This window comes from Prinia subflava, chromosome 14 (assembly GCF_021018805.1).
Source record: "Prinia subflava isolate CZ2003 ecotype Zambia chromosome 14, Cam_Psub_1.2, whole genome shotgun sequence".
NCBI classification, from domain to species: Eukaryota; Metazoa; Chordata; class Aves; order Passeriformes; family Cisticolidae; genus Prinia; species Prinia subflava.
This window is the reverse complement of record NC_086260.1, coordinates 2,199,951-2,215,493: the sequence shown is the minus strand read 5'-3', so window position 1 is coordinate 2,215,493 and position 15,543 is coordinate 2,199,951. Positions and strand designations below refer to the sequence as shown.

Genomic DNA, 15,543 nt, shown 5'->3' with positions numbered 1-15,543 from the left:
GTGTGAATAAGTTATAATTACTTTTTGTGGACATTTGGGTGAACACTGGTGACTAAAGTAAAGATTTTCCAAAGAATACCATTATTGCTATCATTAAGATTGATGTAAGGAGCAGTGGTGTGTGAAAAATGATCTAATTTTGTGATATTTAACTACATTTTTATCATTACAGGTATGCTACAGCACACTATTTAAGATAAATATGAATAGGCTCTGTAAATTATAAGCATAATTTGATTTTTTTCCCCTCAAAGGTGGAAGCAAAATGGCACAGATATTGATCTTACCATGAGTTATCACTACAGGTTGGTTGGAGGCAGCTTGGCAATCAATAACCCACATAAAAATCAGGATATTGGAACATACCAGTGTTTGGCCACTAATTCATTTGGAACAATTCTGAGCAGGAAGGCAAAGCTTCAATTTGCATGTAAGTTGGGAAGATCATATTTATTAGAGCATTATTTTGCTAATAATTCCGCACATGGACTGTAATTTATTGGGTAATTAAAGGATCATTGGGGATTCTATCCAAAAGGTTTGACTTCCTTCAGCACTCTTTATTCCTAAAAAAACCCAAGATGTTCCTGGTAAATATTAATAACAAAACCAGACATCTGATGGCTGCTGCCCTCGGGAGCCAGAATAAAAATCAGGAAATTGCAAGGTCAAGGAAGATGAGCACAATTATCTTCACTTAATAAAGGTGTTTTCACTTTTTAGGACAGTGGTTTTGTTGTTATCCCACAGGTAGCTACAGCTGGGGGTGGAATTGTTGTAAAAAGCTTTGAGTTTTCTGTAGTTAATGAGGTCTAACTGAGCCACACATTGTTCCCCTAATTGGCACAATGATTTTTTTTTTTACATTACCAAAGAAACACTCTTTTTCCTTACTCAATGTGTAAAAGTGTGAGCTACTCCCTGCAATATTTCATATTTCAGCTCCCTCGGGTGCAGCACGATGTCTGTCTTGAGATGATTCAAAATTTATTTCATCTTTGCTCCCTGTTTCACTTCTTCACAACTTCACAACCTTTTTCACGAGGTTTGGACGCAGTGACCGAGTTCTGTGAATGCCCTGGAGAGGTGGGGGGGAACAACAGTGACAACCAAAAAAACTCCAGTGACAACCAAAAAACTCCAGATATTCCCTCTAGCCCATTTTTTTTTTGCAGTCTAAAGCTCAGAGCAGTCTGTTGCTGGGAGAAAGCAATTGTTTTCAAAGCCCATTAATAAAACATGTGACTAAAGCCAACCTTGTGTCACTATTTCAGACACCAGCAAACAGATTAATTATTAATCTTGTTCCATTTCTCATAGCAAACCTGGTGTCACAGGGGTTACACAAAGGAGACATCAGAGGTCAGGCTGGTGCACAGAGTCTCTTTCAGCAGAGCTGATCAAAAGGGGTATCACTGGTACCTCACTTAATAATGTTTTACCCTGAATTCCTCAAACACCTTTGATTTCCAAGAGCTGGTCAAATGTAAAAAAAAAAAAAAAAATTGATTCATTATTTTTCCACTTTTTCAAGGCAGACTTACTGCATGGGAAAATTTTTTTTTTGAGATTTGGAGGTGAAAGTTTTTTAGTGACAGAACAAATTCCATTTTAGAAAGGAGGGAGAATAACCTCAAAATTGTCCATGGAGTCTGTAATCCCCAAGGAGCCAAGGCAGGCCAGCAAGGGAGCTGGGAAAAGACCTAAGGAAAGGGAATATCCTTAAATGAAGGCACAAACGAGGTGTAAAAAAAATAAAATTAAAAAAGAAAATAAAAAGCAGGGGGAGAAAGGAGAAACAGGAATATCTGTGACAGAAAGAAGGCTCTGGTGATTATTCAGCATTTAAGATCAAGCAGTTCCTTTACTTAAGCTTTATACCCCCACCCAAACACCTCACAAAGTTCCTGCAGGGAGCAGATCCCAGAGCTGGGTGTGCTTGGCCCCCAGCTCAGCCTGCTGCAGTCCTCCAGCTCTAACAGCACCACAGAATGCTAAATTTATCCCACAATCAAGCACTACACCACTTTTCCAGTAGTGGTGACAGATATTTACATCCTTCCCCATGGAGAAGAGAGAGGACAGACAAATCAAAGGCTGTTATTTACACTGACAAGCACAAATTTACAGGAAAATGCTTCAATTTAGCAGCATCACTGCAGAACTGGGAGTTTTAAGTTGTCTTACAATAGGGAAAAAAACCTCACAGTACATGGAAAACGTCATAATGACCTGATGAGAATAGCAGAACAAATTACCTTGAAACACTTATTTCACAGTCAACATTTCCTTGTTTCTTATTTTCATGTTGCCAGCCAATTTAATTCTTTGTTTCAACCAATACTTCAGGCTCTATCTTAAAATCCAGGCAGGCAGGCACGTTGCTGTTATGACACTTTCATTCAACACCTCACGAAATGGGATTCTTCCCTGGACTGGAATGCCTGGCATATTATTGCAATCTCCCTGATAAAGAATTGAATCAAACCTATTATCCAAGCACCAGGGTTTATGTGTATTTGTCTCTTTAGTACGAGGTAACTAGCTCTGAGTTGGAGTTTGAATTAATGATACCTCCAGAAACCTATTCAACACGTCAACCTAATATGTGAAAAATACTTTTTTCCTCTGTTCAAGATAGGAAGTTCTCCGAGAAGCAAAATAAATGCGGGACGAGATTAGAAATATGCCTTCAGATTCAGCTGGAGTTTGGTGCTTATCCTCTATTAAAACCAGAGCTGTCAAAGGAAAGCTGCAGGAGGAATATTGTACAGAAGGCAGTGGCATAGATTATTAAAGTTACAAGCTGAAAATGAGAGACAGCGTCAGGGAGAGGGAGCAGGGAAATGCATCAGCGGGACGCGAGGATGGCAGGCCCTCGGCATCCCCGCTTCCTGCACAGGGGTTGTTTTGTCATAAATAAACCTGAAAGCTCCCCATCAACCCTGCACGTCTCCTGCTCCCCTCCAGCAGCACATTTGGAGCAAAACGTGTGTTTTGCAGGAGCTGGAGCTGTCGAGGTGGAAGTTGTTGTAAAGCTTTGGTGTCAGGCCGCGGTTTGTGCGGCCAGAGCCAAACACAGGAGCAGGGTCCTTGTCCGGCAGCCTGGAGTCACGGCCTGGCACCCACAGGGCTTTTCCCCTTCCAGGACAGTGCTGACACCCAACACAAGGTCACCTGGAACACTTTAGGCCAGCCTAAAGGGAAGTCAAAGCCTTGGGAAGTTCATCTTGGAAGCAGGCCTGAGTCAGCTTGAGGGGAGGGATGAGGACAGGAGAGCTTTTCCTTCAGCTTTACACAACTGAGAGTCACAGAATCAGCAGAGGACACGGCTTTAAGCTATGCCAGGGGAAGTTTAGGCTGGGGAAAAAGGGGAAAAAGTTCTTCACAGAAGGAGTGGTTGGGCACTGGAATGGCTGTCCAGGGAGGTGGTGGAGTCACCGTCCTGGAGGTGTTTAAAAAGAATTCTGAATGAGGCACACACCATCATAAGGTGGGGTTAGGTCATAGGTGGGAGGTCTTTTCCATCTTGAATCACGGAATCACAGAATTAACAGGGTTGGAAAAGACCTTTGAGATCATCACGTCCAGCCTTTGCCCCATCTCCCCCTGCTCATAAACCACATCACAAAACACAGCACCTACTCATTTTTTGAACATTTCCAAGGATGGGGACTCCATCACTTCCATGAGCAGCCAGTTCCAAAGCTTGGCCACTCTTTCAGTGATGAAATTTTTCTGAAGGCATTTTTGTTTAAGACATTTCATGCCTTGAAAGAAACACAAACAAAAAACCTGTTAGGGAAAACTGCTTCAGTATGGCTTCAACCAGAACTTTCTCCCAAGGCACACAGGGGATTTGCTTTAATTATTTCCTCAGTTTTAAGCAAAAATAACTGTGTGCAAACAACTGGTCTTGAGGGAAATCCCCGTAACAGGCTGCAGGAAACAGCCTGTCCAGGCCTGTTACTTGGTCTTATAGCTCTCAAAAACAACTATAGCAGAGGCATTAAAGGATATGCAGGAGAAACAAGAAGTGCAATTAAACAAACTAGAATAAAAAAGGACTCCACAATGAAAAAGAATCAAATGCAAACCTAGTTCATAATTATTCAGGGCGTAAACCCGGGAAATCCAGTATTAATTGAAAGCATCTTGTTGCTTAGGGACCTTAAATTAGATTCTCAGTCAAATTATTGTACCCTTGATATAAGTCACGATGATTGCAGCTTTCTCAGACCTGAAATTCTGAGAAACAATGACAACAATCTCATTTCATGCCTAGAACTGGTCACTTTGCTCATAACCAGCATAACCATAGGAGGGCACACATTGGAGCCATTAGATCCCCTATTTTAAAGTTCCCCACAAGGCTCCAGACCCAGGAAGAATTTCTCCTTGGAGTTTTTGGCCTCTAATCACACCCTCCTGGTTATCAAAGTAGTGCCCAAGGGTTTTGCTTGGTGCTTATTCTCAGCAGCATTTTCCTGGCACTGCCACCCTCCCACATTGGCCAGTGCTGATGTGCTCACAGCAGTGTGGCTGAGAGTGACAGTGCTGGAGCACTTGGAATGAAACCTGCAGCTCCCAAGAGCTTCCATGTGCTTTTTGTCAGAGACAGAAGACACAGTTTTGCTGAAATAACAAATTAGAGGCAATAATTCCTCCTGGACTGAGCTTCTGCCATTCTGAAACACAAAAATAACAGTCCATCATTAGCATTTAACCATTTCAGGGAGGAATACATTAAACCAAATCAAACCCATTTAGTGTTTGCTGGATGGTGTCAGGCTGAGCTTTAGCAGAGCCCTGTTGGAGGGGCTGGCTGGGAGATGCTCAGCCAGCATGAAAGCCCACTTTTCATCTGATTACTTCATCGTGTTATTTACCTTCGAGTGCACACAAATTACAGAAACATCACAAAGCAATCCAGCAGCCTCAGGATGTCATAACCCTTTTCACTGGCAGTGTATGCTTTGAAACAGAAAATGGAAAAATCAATAGGCTTGGATCAGATAGGCTGAATTTGCAAAGTCTGGACATGCATGAATTTAAGGCTAAATGGCACCTACACTCCTGGCTGGGTTGTGTTGTGGTGCTGTGTGTGTCCAGAAATCCCTCTGTAACAATTGTATTTGATTAAAAGGTGTGCTAGCTGTTGTAACTACCACCTGGAGTAAAGCTCTCTGGGTCTTTAAGCTGATTGTTAATTCATCACAGCACATGAGGGCTGGAATACTGATCAGGCTTGCAGGAATGAACTCTGGCAGTGCCTGTCCTTCTCAAAAGGAGGCAGGAACTGCTCAGCTCAGTGCCCAGCAGGCGCTCAGGGGTGACCAGCTCATAACTGAGGAGCAGCAAGGAGGGAGAGCTCAGCTTGCCAGTGCCAGGAAAAGGACATCGTCAAAAGTACAAAATACACCCCCAAAAGTTTGACTTGGTTTTCTGAATTCCTTTTTCCCTTGAGGGATATATCAGGTAAAGCCATAGACTTGTCTCTATCCACAGAGAATCATGGAATGGCCTGGTTGGAAGGGACATTTAAGATCATCCAGTTCGACTCTCTGCCACCTTTTACTGTTCCAGGCTGCTCCAGCCCCAGTGTCCAACCTGGCCTTGGGCACTGCCAGGGATCCAGGGGCAGCCACAGCTGCTCTGAGCACCCTGTGCCAGGGCCTCCCCACCCACACAGGGAGGATTTTCTTCCCAATATCCCATCTAACCCTGCCCTCTGTGAGTTTGAAGCCATTCCCCCTTGTCTTGTCTCTTCAGGACCTTTTCCAAAGTCTCTCTCCATCTTTCTTGTAGCTCCCTTCAGGCTCTGGAAGGCCACAGTGAGGTCACCCCAAATCTTCTCCTCTCCAGGCTCAATCCCAATTCTCTCAGTCTCTATCCTCGTTCCAGCACCACTCTCTGCCCTCCACATGCTGAGTAATGCTCTGACCCTATGTGTCTCTTTTTTAAAAGGGTGGCCTTCTATAGAATCCGAGACTGGTTTGGGAGGGACCTTAAAGCTCATCTCATTCCAACCCCACTTCCACAGGCAGGGACACCTTCCTCTGATGCAGAAACACATCTCAACTCAGATATGTGGAGAATCAGCCACAAAAATTTCCTTTGCACAGCCCTCCTGGTGATCCTATAACACCTCCCAGTCTGCATCTTCCCTTCAGTGGGTGAGGAAAAAATGCAACGTGCAGTGGGAGCACTTGCAGTGGATCGATCCTGCCTGGAGGATGGAAGTGCTGCTGTCATCTCTTCCATATGTCACAGGCTCACAGCTCAAAATTGCCTTCTGGACTTCTAAGCACAGGTAGAATCCAATGTCACTGCAGCAGCAGCAGCAGCCACCCTCCCTGCTGTGGGGAGCTGAGGGCCAGGTTCTGGGAGAATGAAATAAACCCTTTATTTTGTCAAAATTCTGCTTGGAGTGAAAAGAAAGAGAACTTTCATTTATCACTTCTGATTGTTATGGACACTCTGTGCCAATGGCCCAGCTCTCTCTGCAGCAGTTCCTGTGGCAGGAGACCACACCAAGGTCTTTGCTTAATGGACGCTCTCCATGGAGCAGACACAGCAGCCTCAGGCATGTTTTCCTTTTTCTGCCCCTTTACTTCACAAGAGTTTCCTCAGAAAATCAGGAAAAACCTGGTGAGAGCCATTGTTGTGAGGAATGTCAGCCCAAACTCTCCCAGCTGTCTTCACAGGAGGAGTGCTCCAGCCCTCTGATCAACCTGGTGGCCTCCTCTGGGCCGGTTCCAGCAGGGAGGGGTCTCTAAGGGGTCACTACCCTGCTCTACCCACCCCAAATCAGGGCACTGGGCCTCCTTCAAGGCCCCTTTGAGCAGAACACACGCAGAGGACCCTCTAAAGTGAAGCAATTTAATCACTGCAAGACCAAAACTGCTGCAAGACCTCACCACGCTCAGCTCATCTTCCCAGCTGAGCTTCCCAGCGTTTATTTCTTTGCAGGATTCTGTGCACACAGAGCCTCTCAAGGGCTCCGGGAAAAGCAGGAACCACGACTCAGCAGTGATGGAGCAGGGAGCCTGGGAGGGTTTCACCTGCCTGCTGACAGGACAAGGCAGGGTGATAACAGAGCTTCTATTTTAAAGCTCTGATATCACAAGAATAGGATTATGCAAATCTCCTGACGTTCCTGAAGACACAAAGAACAGCTTGGAATCTTAAAAGCAGAAGATATGGGTGTATCTCCACAAGGAAGGGGGTTTGCTTTCTGAATTTTCCCTCTTTTAGTCTGCTCTGCATTCTCAGAGCCTGTGTGATGTCCACTGACTCCAAGTGCTGTCACAGCCTCCTCTCTCCTGTTAAACACGTCCTGAAGCTGATGGGAGCAACATTCCCTGTTTATTTTTTGTTGTAACCGACCAGGCACATCAGAAATTCCACTTTTCTCCCCCTCCAATGGTTTAAGCATCTCTCTCAGAGTACTTAACCACTGTGTTCAAGGCTCTGCTCTATCAGCACTTGGTTAAAGCTGCTTTATTCCAGGTTAGTTCCTTAGACTTTCATTATAAAAGGAGGTTTTTTATCTGTGAAACAGAGATCTACATTGCAGAGAGGTTGTAAGGAGCATTACAGGCAGTGAACCAGGCAGATAAAAGCAGTAATAGGGAACACAGAAGTATTTGAAGATTATCTTGGTTCTATATTACTCTTCTTTAGGTCCTTTAAAAGTGTTTATCCTAAATCAACCCATTGCCAGTTGTATTGGAAAAGCAATATATGTGATTGAGATATGGTGGGGAACAAAGCATCCACAGGTCCTGAAGCTGATAGATTCTGATTGATAAAATTTAATACTTGGGAAGGATAAAACCAGTCTATGTTTGCAGTCTGGGTGATTTGCTATTTTATCTGCTCTCCTTTCATTACAGACAAGATGATGTAGATTCCAATAAATTATTGAGTGAAATATCCATGATGTTCACATGAGATCCTTCATTTTTTTGGTGTGACAAAAGAAGTCATGGTGGAGGTCTGCAAGGGAAAAAAACCACTAAATTATTTGGAATAAATGATTGGCTTTTTTCCTAATAAAACAATGAAATGAATTGATCAGTTATTTTTGCAGTGAGGGCTGATCCTGTGTGATGTTTTAAGGTAGGAGATAAAGTTGTCTATTCTGTAGCTGATGTTGGAGAAGGAGGAACAGCCTGTAACATTTGGACTCCTCATGGAGTGAAGGAATGAGGCCACAGACGTTGCTTTTCTCAACAGCAGAACCACATCTGGCACAGAGAATGCACTGAGCTGTAAATATCCATTTCTAAATGCTACAGCAAGAGCAAACAGTGTAACCTACACCTGAAATCCCACTGACAAGATTCACATCCAAAAATCCCCTGCATCAGTCGCTCGGGTAAATCTGGAAATTCCCATTGGAAGGAATTCTTTGAGGGCTTTTTTGCAGATGGAATGAAGGAGGTAAAGAAGGGGCTGGGGGTAATTCAGGGTAATTCTACAAGAAGTAATTCTGAGCAGGAATTTGGGGAGGGCTGAAACAAGCACAGACATTGTCAGCAGTGTGTGAGAGCTCTCCCTTCCTTGCCACTTTTCCTCTCTTCCTTGCCATTTTTATTGGATGTATTATGAGCCTTGATTATAATTTTGTTGGTAGAAACATTATAAAAGAGAATTAATGGCCTGAAGTGGGACTGTATCCATCAGAACCTAGGGCAGGGATGCAAGAGGTCCCTCCTGCAGGACGAGGGTGACCCCAGGCACAAGGTCTGAGGGAAGGGAGATGTTCCTGAACCATCTCCACGTAGTTAAAGACAGGTTTTTCTGGGAGCAGTGGGGAATATGAAGAAGAAGAGGGTCTGGGTAAGAATTAACCCCCTTGCCAAAAGGACATTTGCCACAGCAGCCAGGGCAGTCTCCCATGGAAGTCAGGAATCAGTGAAGTCGTGGCAGGGATAAATCCAACCCTTGAGGTTCAGCCCAGGAAGAGAAATCTGTCTTTAAGAGCCCTCCAATCTGCAGAAAACTCCTGCAGACAGCGAAGTGACTCTGGCGATGACAGGTGACAAATGAACTGCGCCGTGACAAGTGAGAAAACTGTTCAGGAATATAAAATATTGAACAAATACTCCCTGTGTGCCCCTCCCTGGGAGAGGGGCAGCTCCTCAGCTGTGCCTCCGGCCTGCAGATGGGCTCTGGAGCAGGAGCCCCAAGGCTGTGTCAACACTCACTGCTCAGAGCAAGCCCTGTGCTCAGCTCAGAAGAGAAAGTGAATATTTTATGCTGCTAACTCTGTAAAAGCAGGCGAAAAAATAACAAAGGCCAGATGTAGATCAGCTCTACGGCTTCCCAGCATATGTTTCTGTGCTCTGGGTTTCTTGGTGCACGAACAAAAATCAAGCCAGGTTTTCCCCCACCCTCACCTCACACTCCCTCTTTAATTTAATTGTGACCTTCCACTTTTCTCCTCTAGAGAAGCTTGATATTACTTTGTAAAGGGCATTTTCACTCCTTAATTGAATAAGACAATCAGACTGTGGCAGGAATTATTGTTCCCCACCTTGAAAATTAGTGCCTGGATTGGCCATTGAGATCATTTAAGCTGAATTGAGGACCCGGGGCCTGCGTTCATCCTGAAGTGTAAATTACAGGTCCTTTCCCTTGGAAGCTCCAAAGTAATTTAACTAAATAAAGAAGCGCTGATGGAGGTCCTTGGATGATTACACAGCTCTGGAGAAGGACAGGACACAGTGATTGTGGTTTTCCTTCTCTTTTTGATAAGCAGCTGCATCAGGGAGTTTTGGGGGACAGGGCAGATTTCCCTTTACCCACACTGGGATGTGGTGTTCCTCTAAGGTGGAAATGAGAACAAAACTGGGAATTCCAGTGGATTTTTAACCTGGTGAAAGGAGACACTCAGGCATTGCCCAGGCTGGTCCTCAGCTCCAAATCTTCCAGACCTGGGATGTTAAAGGCTCACGAGTGCTTCAAATGGAGAAGGAGAATTCAGCAGGTGTTGAGGAGAAAATCCAAGTATTTAAAAGGCAGGAAATGGGAAATACTAAGCGGCTTTCAGACACCTTAATTAGAGATAACACCGCTCTTAATCTCTGCATTGAATTCATAGAAAATCAATTAGAACATTTAAAAAATTGAGATTAGATGCTAACGGGAAAAGATTAATGTATTGACAGTATTATCAAGACAAAGGAACTGTCAGAGGGTTTGTTCAGCAAGTTTAGTGCAGTTTGGAAAGCTGAAAAAGAGAGTTTACTTTGCAGTGGAAGTTGTAGGGAAGGAGATTAGCCATCCCTTTGGGAGACACTTGGAGAAAGGAGGATATTTCCATAACACACCCTGTAGTATCCAGGCTGCAAGAGGCTGGTGCTCATCTCCTACAAGGGAATTCAGTACAAAATTACTGAGGAGAAGCAAAAAACAGGGATTGATGTCCGGGAGGGGTCTGGGGTAGTCTGGATAGGCACAAACTGTAGCTAAAAGGGCTTTAACCCCAAATTTTTGGGGGCTTCCTTGATGTGAGAGAAGACAAACCCAAAATCTGGAAGTATGCAGCCTTCCAGAATTTGAGATAATTTAAAAGATTCACTAGGTTTCATCTTTATTATCTGTAGTTAGAACATACCTCAATTCTCTGACTCAGGCACCAAATTCAGACCCAAATGGGGCCCTTAATTCATTACAGCCAGAGCAAAAGAAGGTGCTGGAAATATTCCCAGCAAATCATAACCAGGAGCTTCCTTGGGAAAATGCTGAGCTTGTCCTTTGTAGCCCCTTTCCCTGTTTTGAAATTCCTGTTGTGCTGCATCACTGCAGGAACACCTCTCCTGTTGCAATATATCACAGGCAATAAGAGACACAGAGAAAAAAAGGGAGGGAGCAGAAGTGATCTATCACAATTTGACACAGGCACGTGGAAATGTGAGGAATTGTATTGATTTGTCCTCAGGAGCGTGGCTAATTTGTAAGGAGCTCTTACTCCTCGTGCCTTAACATTCATTGCACATTTCAATACCAAGTAATTACAACCATTATATTTGGGATTATGTAATGACAAAACATTTATGGGGGGGGGGGGAAATCAAAAGTTCAAGAAAGCATGAAATCACATTAATTCAGATGAACTGTGGTAATTATGCAAGGTGATAAATTGGAGTTTCTCTAATTGCCTGTAACAATTTCATATATTAAAACACCCAAGTTTCCCTGGTTTCCTTGGAGAAGTTCTATGCTCCTTCTTAAGATGGGCTGGTTTGGAATGAATGGGTTTGGATGTCCCTGAGCAGGTTCAGGAGTTTCAAACACATGATTGGGAGGTTGAAATGAATGAGTTGCTGCTGGTGACTCGGTTTTTGTTCTTACCCTGCATATTTAAGAAGCAGTTCCCTAATCCCAGGAAAACTGACCTGTCACTCTGTTGTGTGGTTAAAAAAGCTGCTGTGATACCTGTAAGACAGTTTTATATTAAAATAAAACAAACAAAAGCCCCAGATGTGTGGGTAACAGCGGTGGTGGGGAAATTAGAATAAATGTATTAATGAGAAGCCAGAAACTGGATGGTTCTTGGAGCTACCTGGTCAGGGGAAGGTGTCTCTGCCCACGGCAGGGGGAGGAACAGGACAGGTTCAAACCCAAAGCACTCTGGGATTTATGATTCTCTCTATTATTATGAGCTTTAAAACATTAAGGCAAAAATAACAGGCTGAACCTGTTAATTAACCAATTAATTAACAGAAGTGCTTCAGCAGGAAACATTTCTGTCCATCACTTCCATTTTGTTTCTGTCTCCAGAGGCCATTTTCTGAGGCAAACACCTCACCCAGCCTGGGTTTGCTTCTCTCACTGGCAGGTTTGTGCTCAGCAAAGTGACACCGATGGTCACCTTCATCCAACACTGATGTTCTTTTCAGCCTCTGGTTTTATTCTGTTTAAAATCTACCTGGAAGAGTTTCAGGCCATAAATCAGGATAAAGGCAAGCTAGATGGGGCTTGGAGCACCCTGGGATAGTGGGATGTGTCCCTGCCCATGGCAGGGGTGGTACTGATGGGCTTTAAGGTGTCACAATTAGACAGAAAATAAAGATGCTTGACTCCAGCAGTAGAAGGACATCTTTAGAAGGCTTTATTACAATTCCTTTCAGCCTTTTTATAACACGATGCACTCAAAAGACACCACTGGTCCACAACACGGACACCCCTCTCCACTGGTTAAGGAACACAAACAACACCTGGGAGAGAGGCTGTTATGGGAAAGGGATATTGTTTGCCCAGGAAATGTTATGGGAAGAAAAGTTATTTACGCAAAGCTGCCTGAGAAAGGAGAAAGTGCTGAAAACTTTCTCTTGGGAAAAGCCAGCAATTCTCAGGCTTCAGAAAATCGGGCCCACATTAAGGTCCTTCCAACCCAAACCTCCTGTAATTCCGTGACAGAATTACAGGTTATTTACATGCTCAACCACCTGCACCCCATCCCTCTGTCAAAATTTGTTAAGATAGGGGTGGAAGGAAATGCAAGAAAACCATGTTTAATCTACTTATCCCAAGATTAACTCCAAAGGGCCTCTCAGTCTCTGTGTTTAGTTGACAGACTGTAGATGCTTACCTAATCCATGCAAACTACCCCAATGCATCACTGAGCCCTCTGAGGAACTTTAGTCGCCCAGTGGAAAAAGCTGGGTTAGACCAGGAGAAAAACGCTCTGACCCCTTCCTCCTCCCCATTCCTCCCTTCATTCCCAGCCAGGAGCTGACAGCCTGCAGCACCTCAAGAATTCCTGCTCCCTGTTGGAGCAATCCGTGCCATTCCCTGACCCCACCCCACCCCGGGCCGTATGTTTGGGGTCTGAGAGCACAGCCCCTCCTCGGAGACAGCTGAGTCCTCACATTCCCACTCCTCCCTGGGAAGCATCACTTGTGCATCTGAGCATTTTGCCTCCACGACCTCATTATCACATCCAACTGATTATTCCTGCTCCACCAAGAGCACTCTGCCAACGTGCACAGATCTGGGGGAAAAAAAAGGGGTTTTTTTTGTTAAAACTCGCAGCTGAGAGAGCAATGGAGTGTGAGGGAACTCGTTGTTCTTCAAGTGAGATAAATACAGACAAAGAATGAAAGGAATTATGTAGGAACTAGGTGATAATTTATTTATAGATCTCTGCAGAAACACTGAAGTTAGCAAATATACCATCTGTTAAATAGTCATCTTATTCCTAAGTGCATATTAGCAATCTAAATGTGTGCCAAACACCTGATCTTAGCCTTCTTAGTTGATACTCTTTTTGACAAGCAACATTCTGCTTTATTAGGTTATGTCATGTTACGTTACAGAGCTGTGCTAGGGAACAGGAGCTGCAAGAACACAGTGGTTGTGCTCTCTTGGTGTCAATGAACACCCAGGGCAAGGAGAAGGGGTTTTGACAGCAGCCAGAATTTCAGAATAACAAGAACAAAGTAGAATATCTGTACTTGTATAATCAGGTATTTTTTTTCTCTACATACATACACTTAACACATCTTGAATTGCAGTAAATCATTGAAAATACAACCCCAGAGGTTGGAAAATGGAGATATCTTTGCAGCAAAGACAAAAATTATTTCTGAGGGTCCACCTCTTCCCTCTCTCATCCACCTGGACTGCAAAGCAAAAGGAGATTATTTTATAGCTCATTATTGAACACATTTGAATGAGATGTCACAATATTCCATGGGAGATGCTGCCTGCCCGGAGGAAGAGTCCAATAAAAATGAAAACAGAAGCAACACCAACTCTAATAATGAATTCTCTTAATCTCTTTTGCCTTGGTTTGCTCTTTGAGAGATTCGGGGTTCTTTTGTTCTTCAATGATTCCTTATTACAGAGAGAGGCACTGAATAAATTCACTTTGTACAATTATCTATCAAAATCAATCAAAGCAAAAGATCATTTCTGGTTTGGCTTGTGAAATTTTGGGGAGGTGAGGGTTTCCAAAGGATGCAGAGTGATGAAGATCTCAGAGTTAAGCAGTGGAATGTATTCTTTAAAGAAAATGTCTTTTCCTAAAGGTCTTTAAAAATTGGGTTAAATAAGGATATTGCATATTTATCCCTGTCATGGGTGAGATGAAGAGATTAAATGATGATTTATGTGCCTCCACAACTGCTTTTTTTATACCTATGATTAATAAGCACAAAGGGATGGAAATCTCCTCTCCTGCACTGGAAAATCTGAGTTGCTTTGTGTAACACAACTACAAACAAGCCATGAAAGAGCCCAAACCCCTGCCAACGGATTTGGATCCTCAAGGTTGAAAAGTGGAGATTAAAAAGGCACAGCCAACTTCTTCCCTACATGGATTCAACTGAAAGGGAGTGGGTTTAGGTGGGATATTGGGAAAAAACTGTTCCCTGTGAGGGTGGGGAGGCTTTGGTAGAGGGTGCCCTGAGAAATTGTGGTTGCCCCATCCCTGGAAGTGTCCAAGGCCAGGTTGGACAGGGCTTGGAGCAGCCTGGGACAGTGGAGATGTCTCAGGGGTAGGGCTGGATGAGCTTCAAGGTCCCTTCCAACCCAAACAATCCCATTATTCCATGGTCCTGCTCCCTATAAAACAGCTCCCTAAGAGCTCTCATCCTCCTGCTTTTAATTATTCAAGTCAGGGACACTTGTCATGGTTTTAATGGAGAGGCACGGACAGGTGACACAGCACCTAAAATGAGAGTAAAACTGATAACATGACATATTGTGTCATTAAACTAAAAATTGCTACTAGCAGCTCATTACTTTCCAAAATCTATTCCCATTTCAGAGCGAGGTATTACACAGTTAATTCTCAATTGTCAGGAAAACCTTTTCCTCCTGCTGCACTGCGCTTCCTTTATTTTTTTCTCCCTCCTTTCTCGGATGTCTCATAACTGAAATTTTGTTCTCAGAAAAAAAAAAAAAAAGGCTTATTTCCTGCAGTGAAAATATTGGGAAGAATTACTTAGACTGCACAGATTTTCAATGCTGCTCCAGAGTTTTTTGGGGAGTTTAACTCTATTTTTAAGTAGAAATTGCAATTTGTTTCCTATTAGCAGCTGAGGGAAAGAGATAGGAAAGGGAACTGTGACCATTCTTGAATCCTAAAAAAATCTGGATTTTTGCACCTTTCTAATTTCATTTTTTTTAATTAATATAATAAATATGAGAATTTGAGAGTCTTTTTTCCCTTGTCCCAGGGGACAAAGCCTCAGAGCAGGCACCCCAAGCAAATCTTGACAGGAATTCCAGGGACCAGCTCTCCACACAAATATTTGGTGATGGCCGTTCTTTCCTCAGAAAACAATTGCCAGGAAAGAAAGAAAATGTGGAAAATTTTCTCAGACGGAATTTTCAAAATGAGTAAATAAATCCACAGATTCAGTGACTGGACTAAGTATGAAGCCAAACTCTAATTAATCATGTTACGCCCATATACTACTTTGTCTTTTATTTAGAATTACAGGACGGAATACAACTAAACAAATGAATTTTTTTTCTATTTTTTCTTGTCCTTTCTTGTGTTTTGTTGTTTTTTTTTTCCCT

The 15,543-nt window shown here is 43.3% G+C and overlaps 1 protein-coding gene across 1 annotated transcript in view; it reads left to right on the top strand.

Annotated features, from left to right (window-relative positions):
• The first annotated feature begins 273 nt into the window (after positions 1-273).
• LOC134558168 (contactin-6-like) overlaps positions 274-15,543 on the top strand; it is a 71,824-nt gene continuing 56,554 nt past the window's right edge. The window contains exon 1 of the mRNA XM_063411787.1: positions 274-430. Coding sequence (XP_063267857.1) covers positions 289-430 — 142 coding nt within the window. The 5' untranslated portion in view covers positions 274-288. The remainder of the gene's footprint in view (positions 431-15,543) is intronic.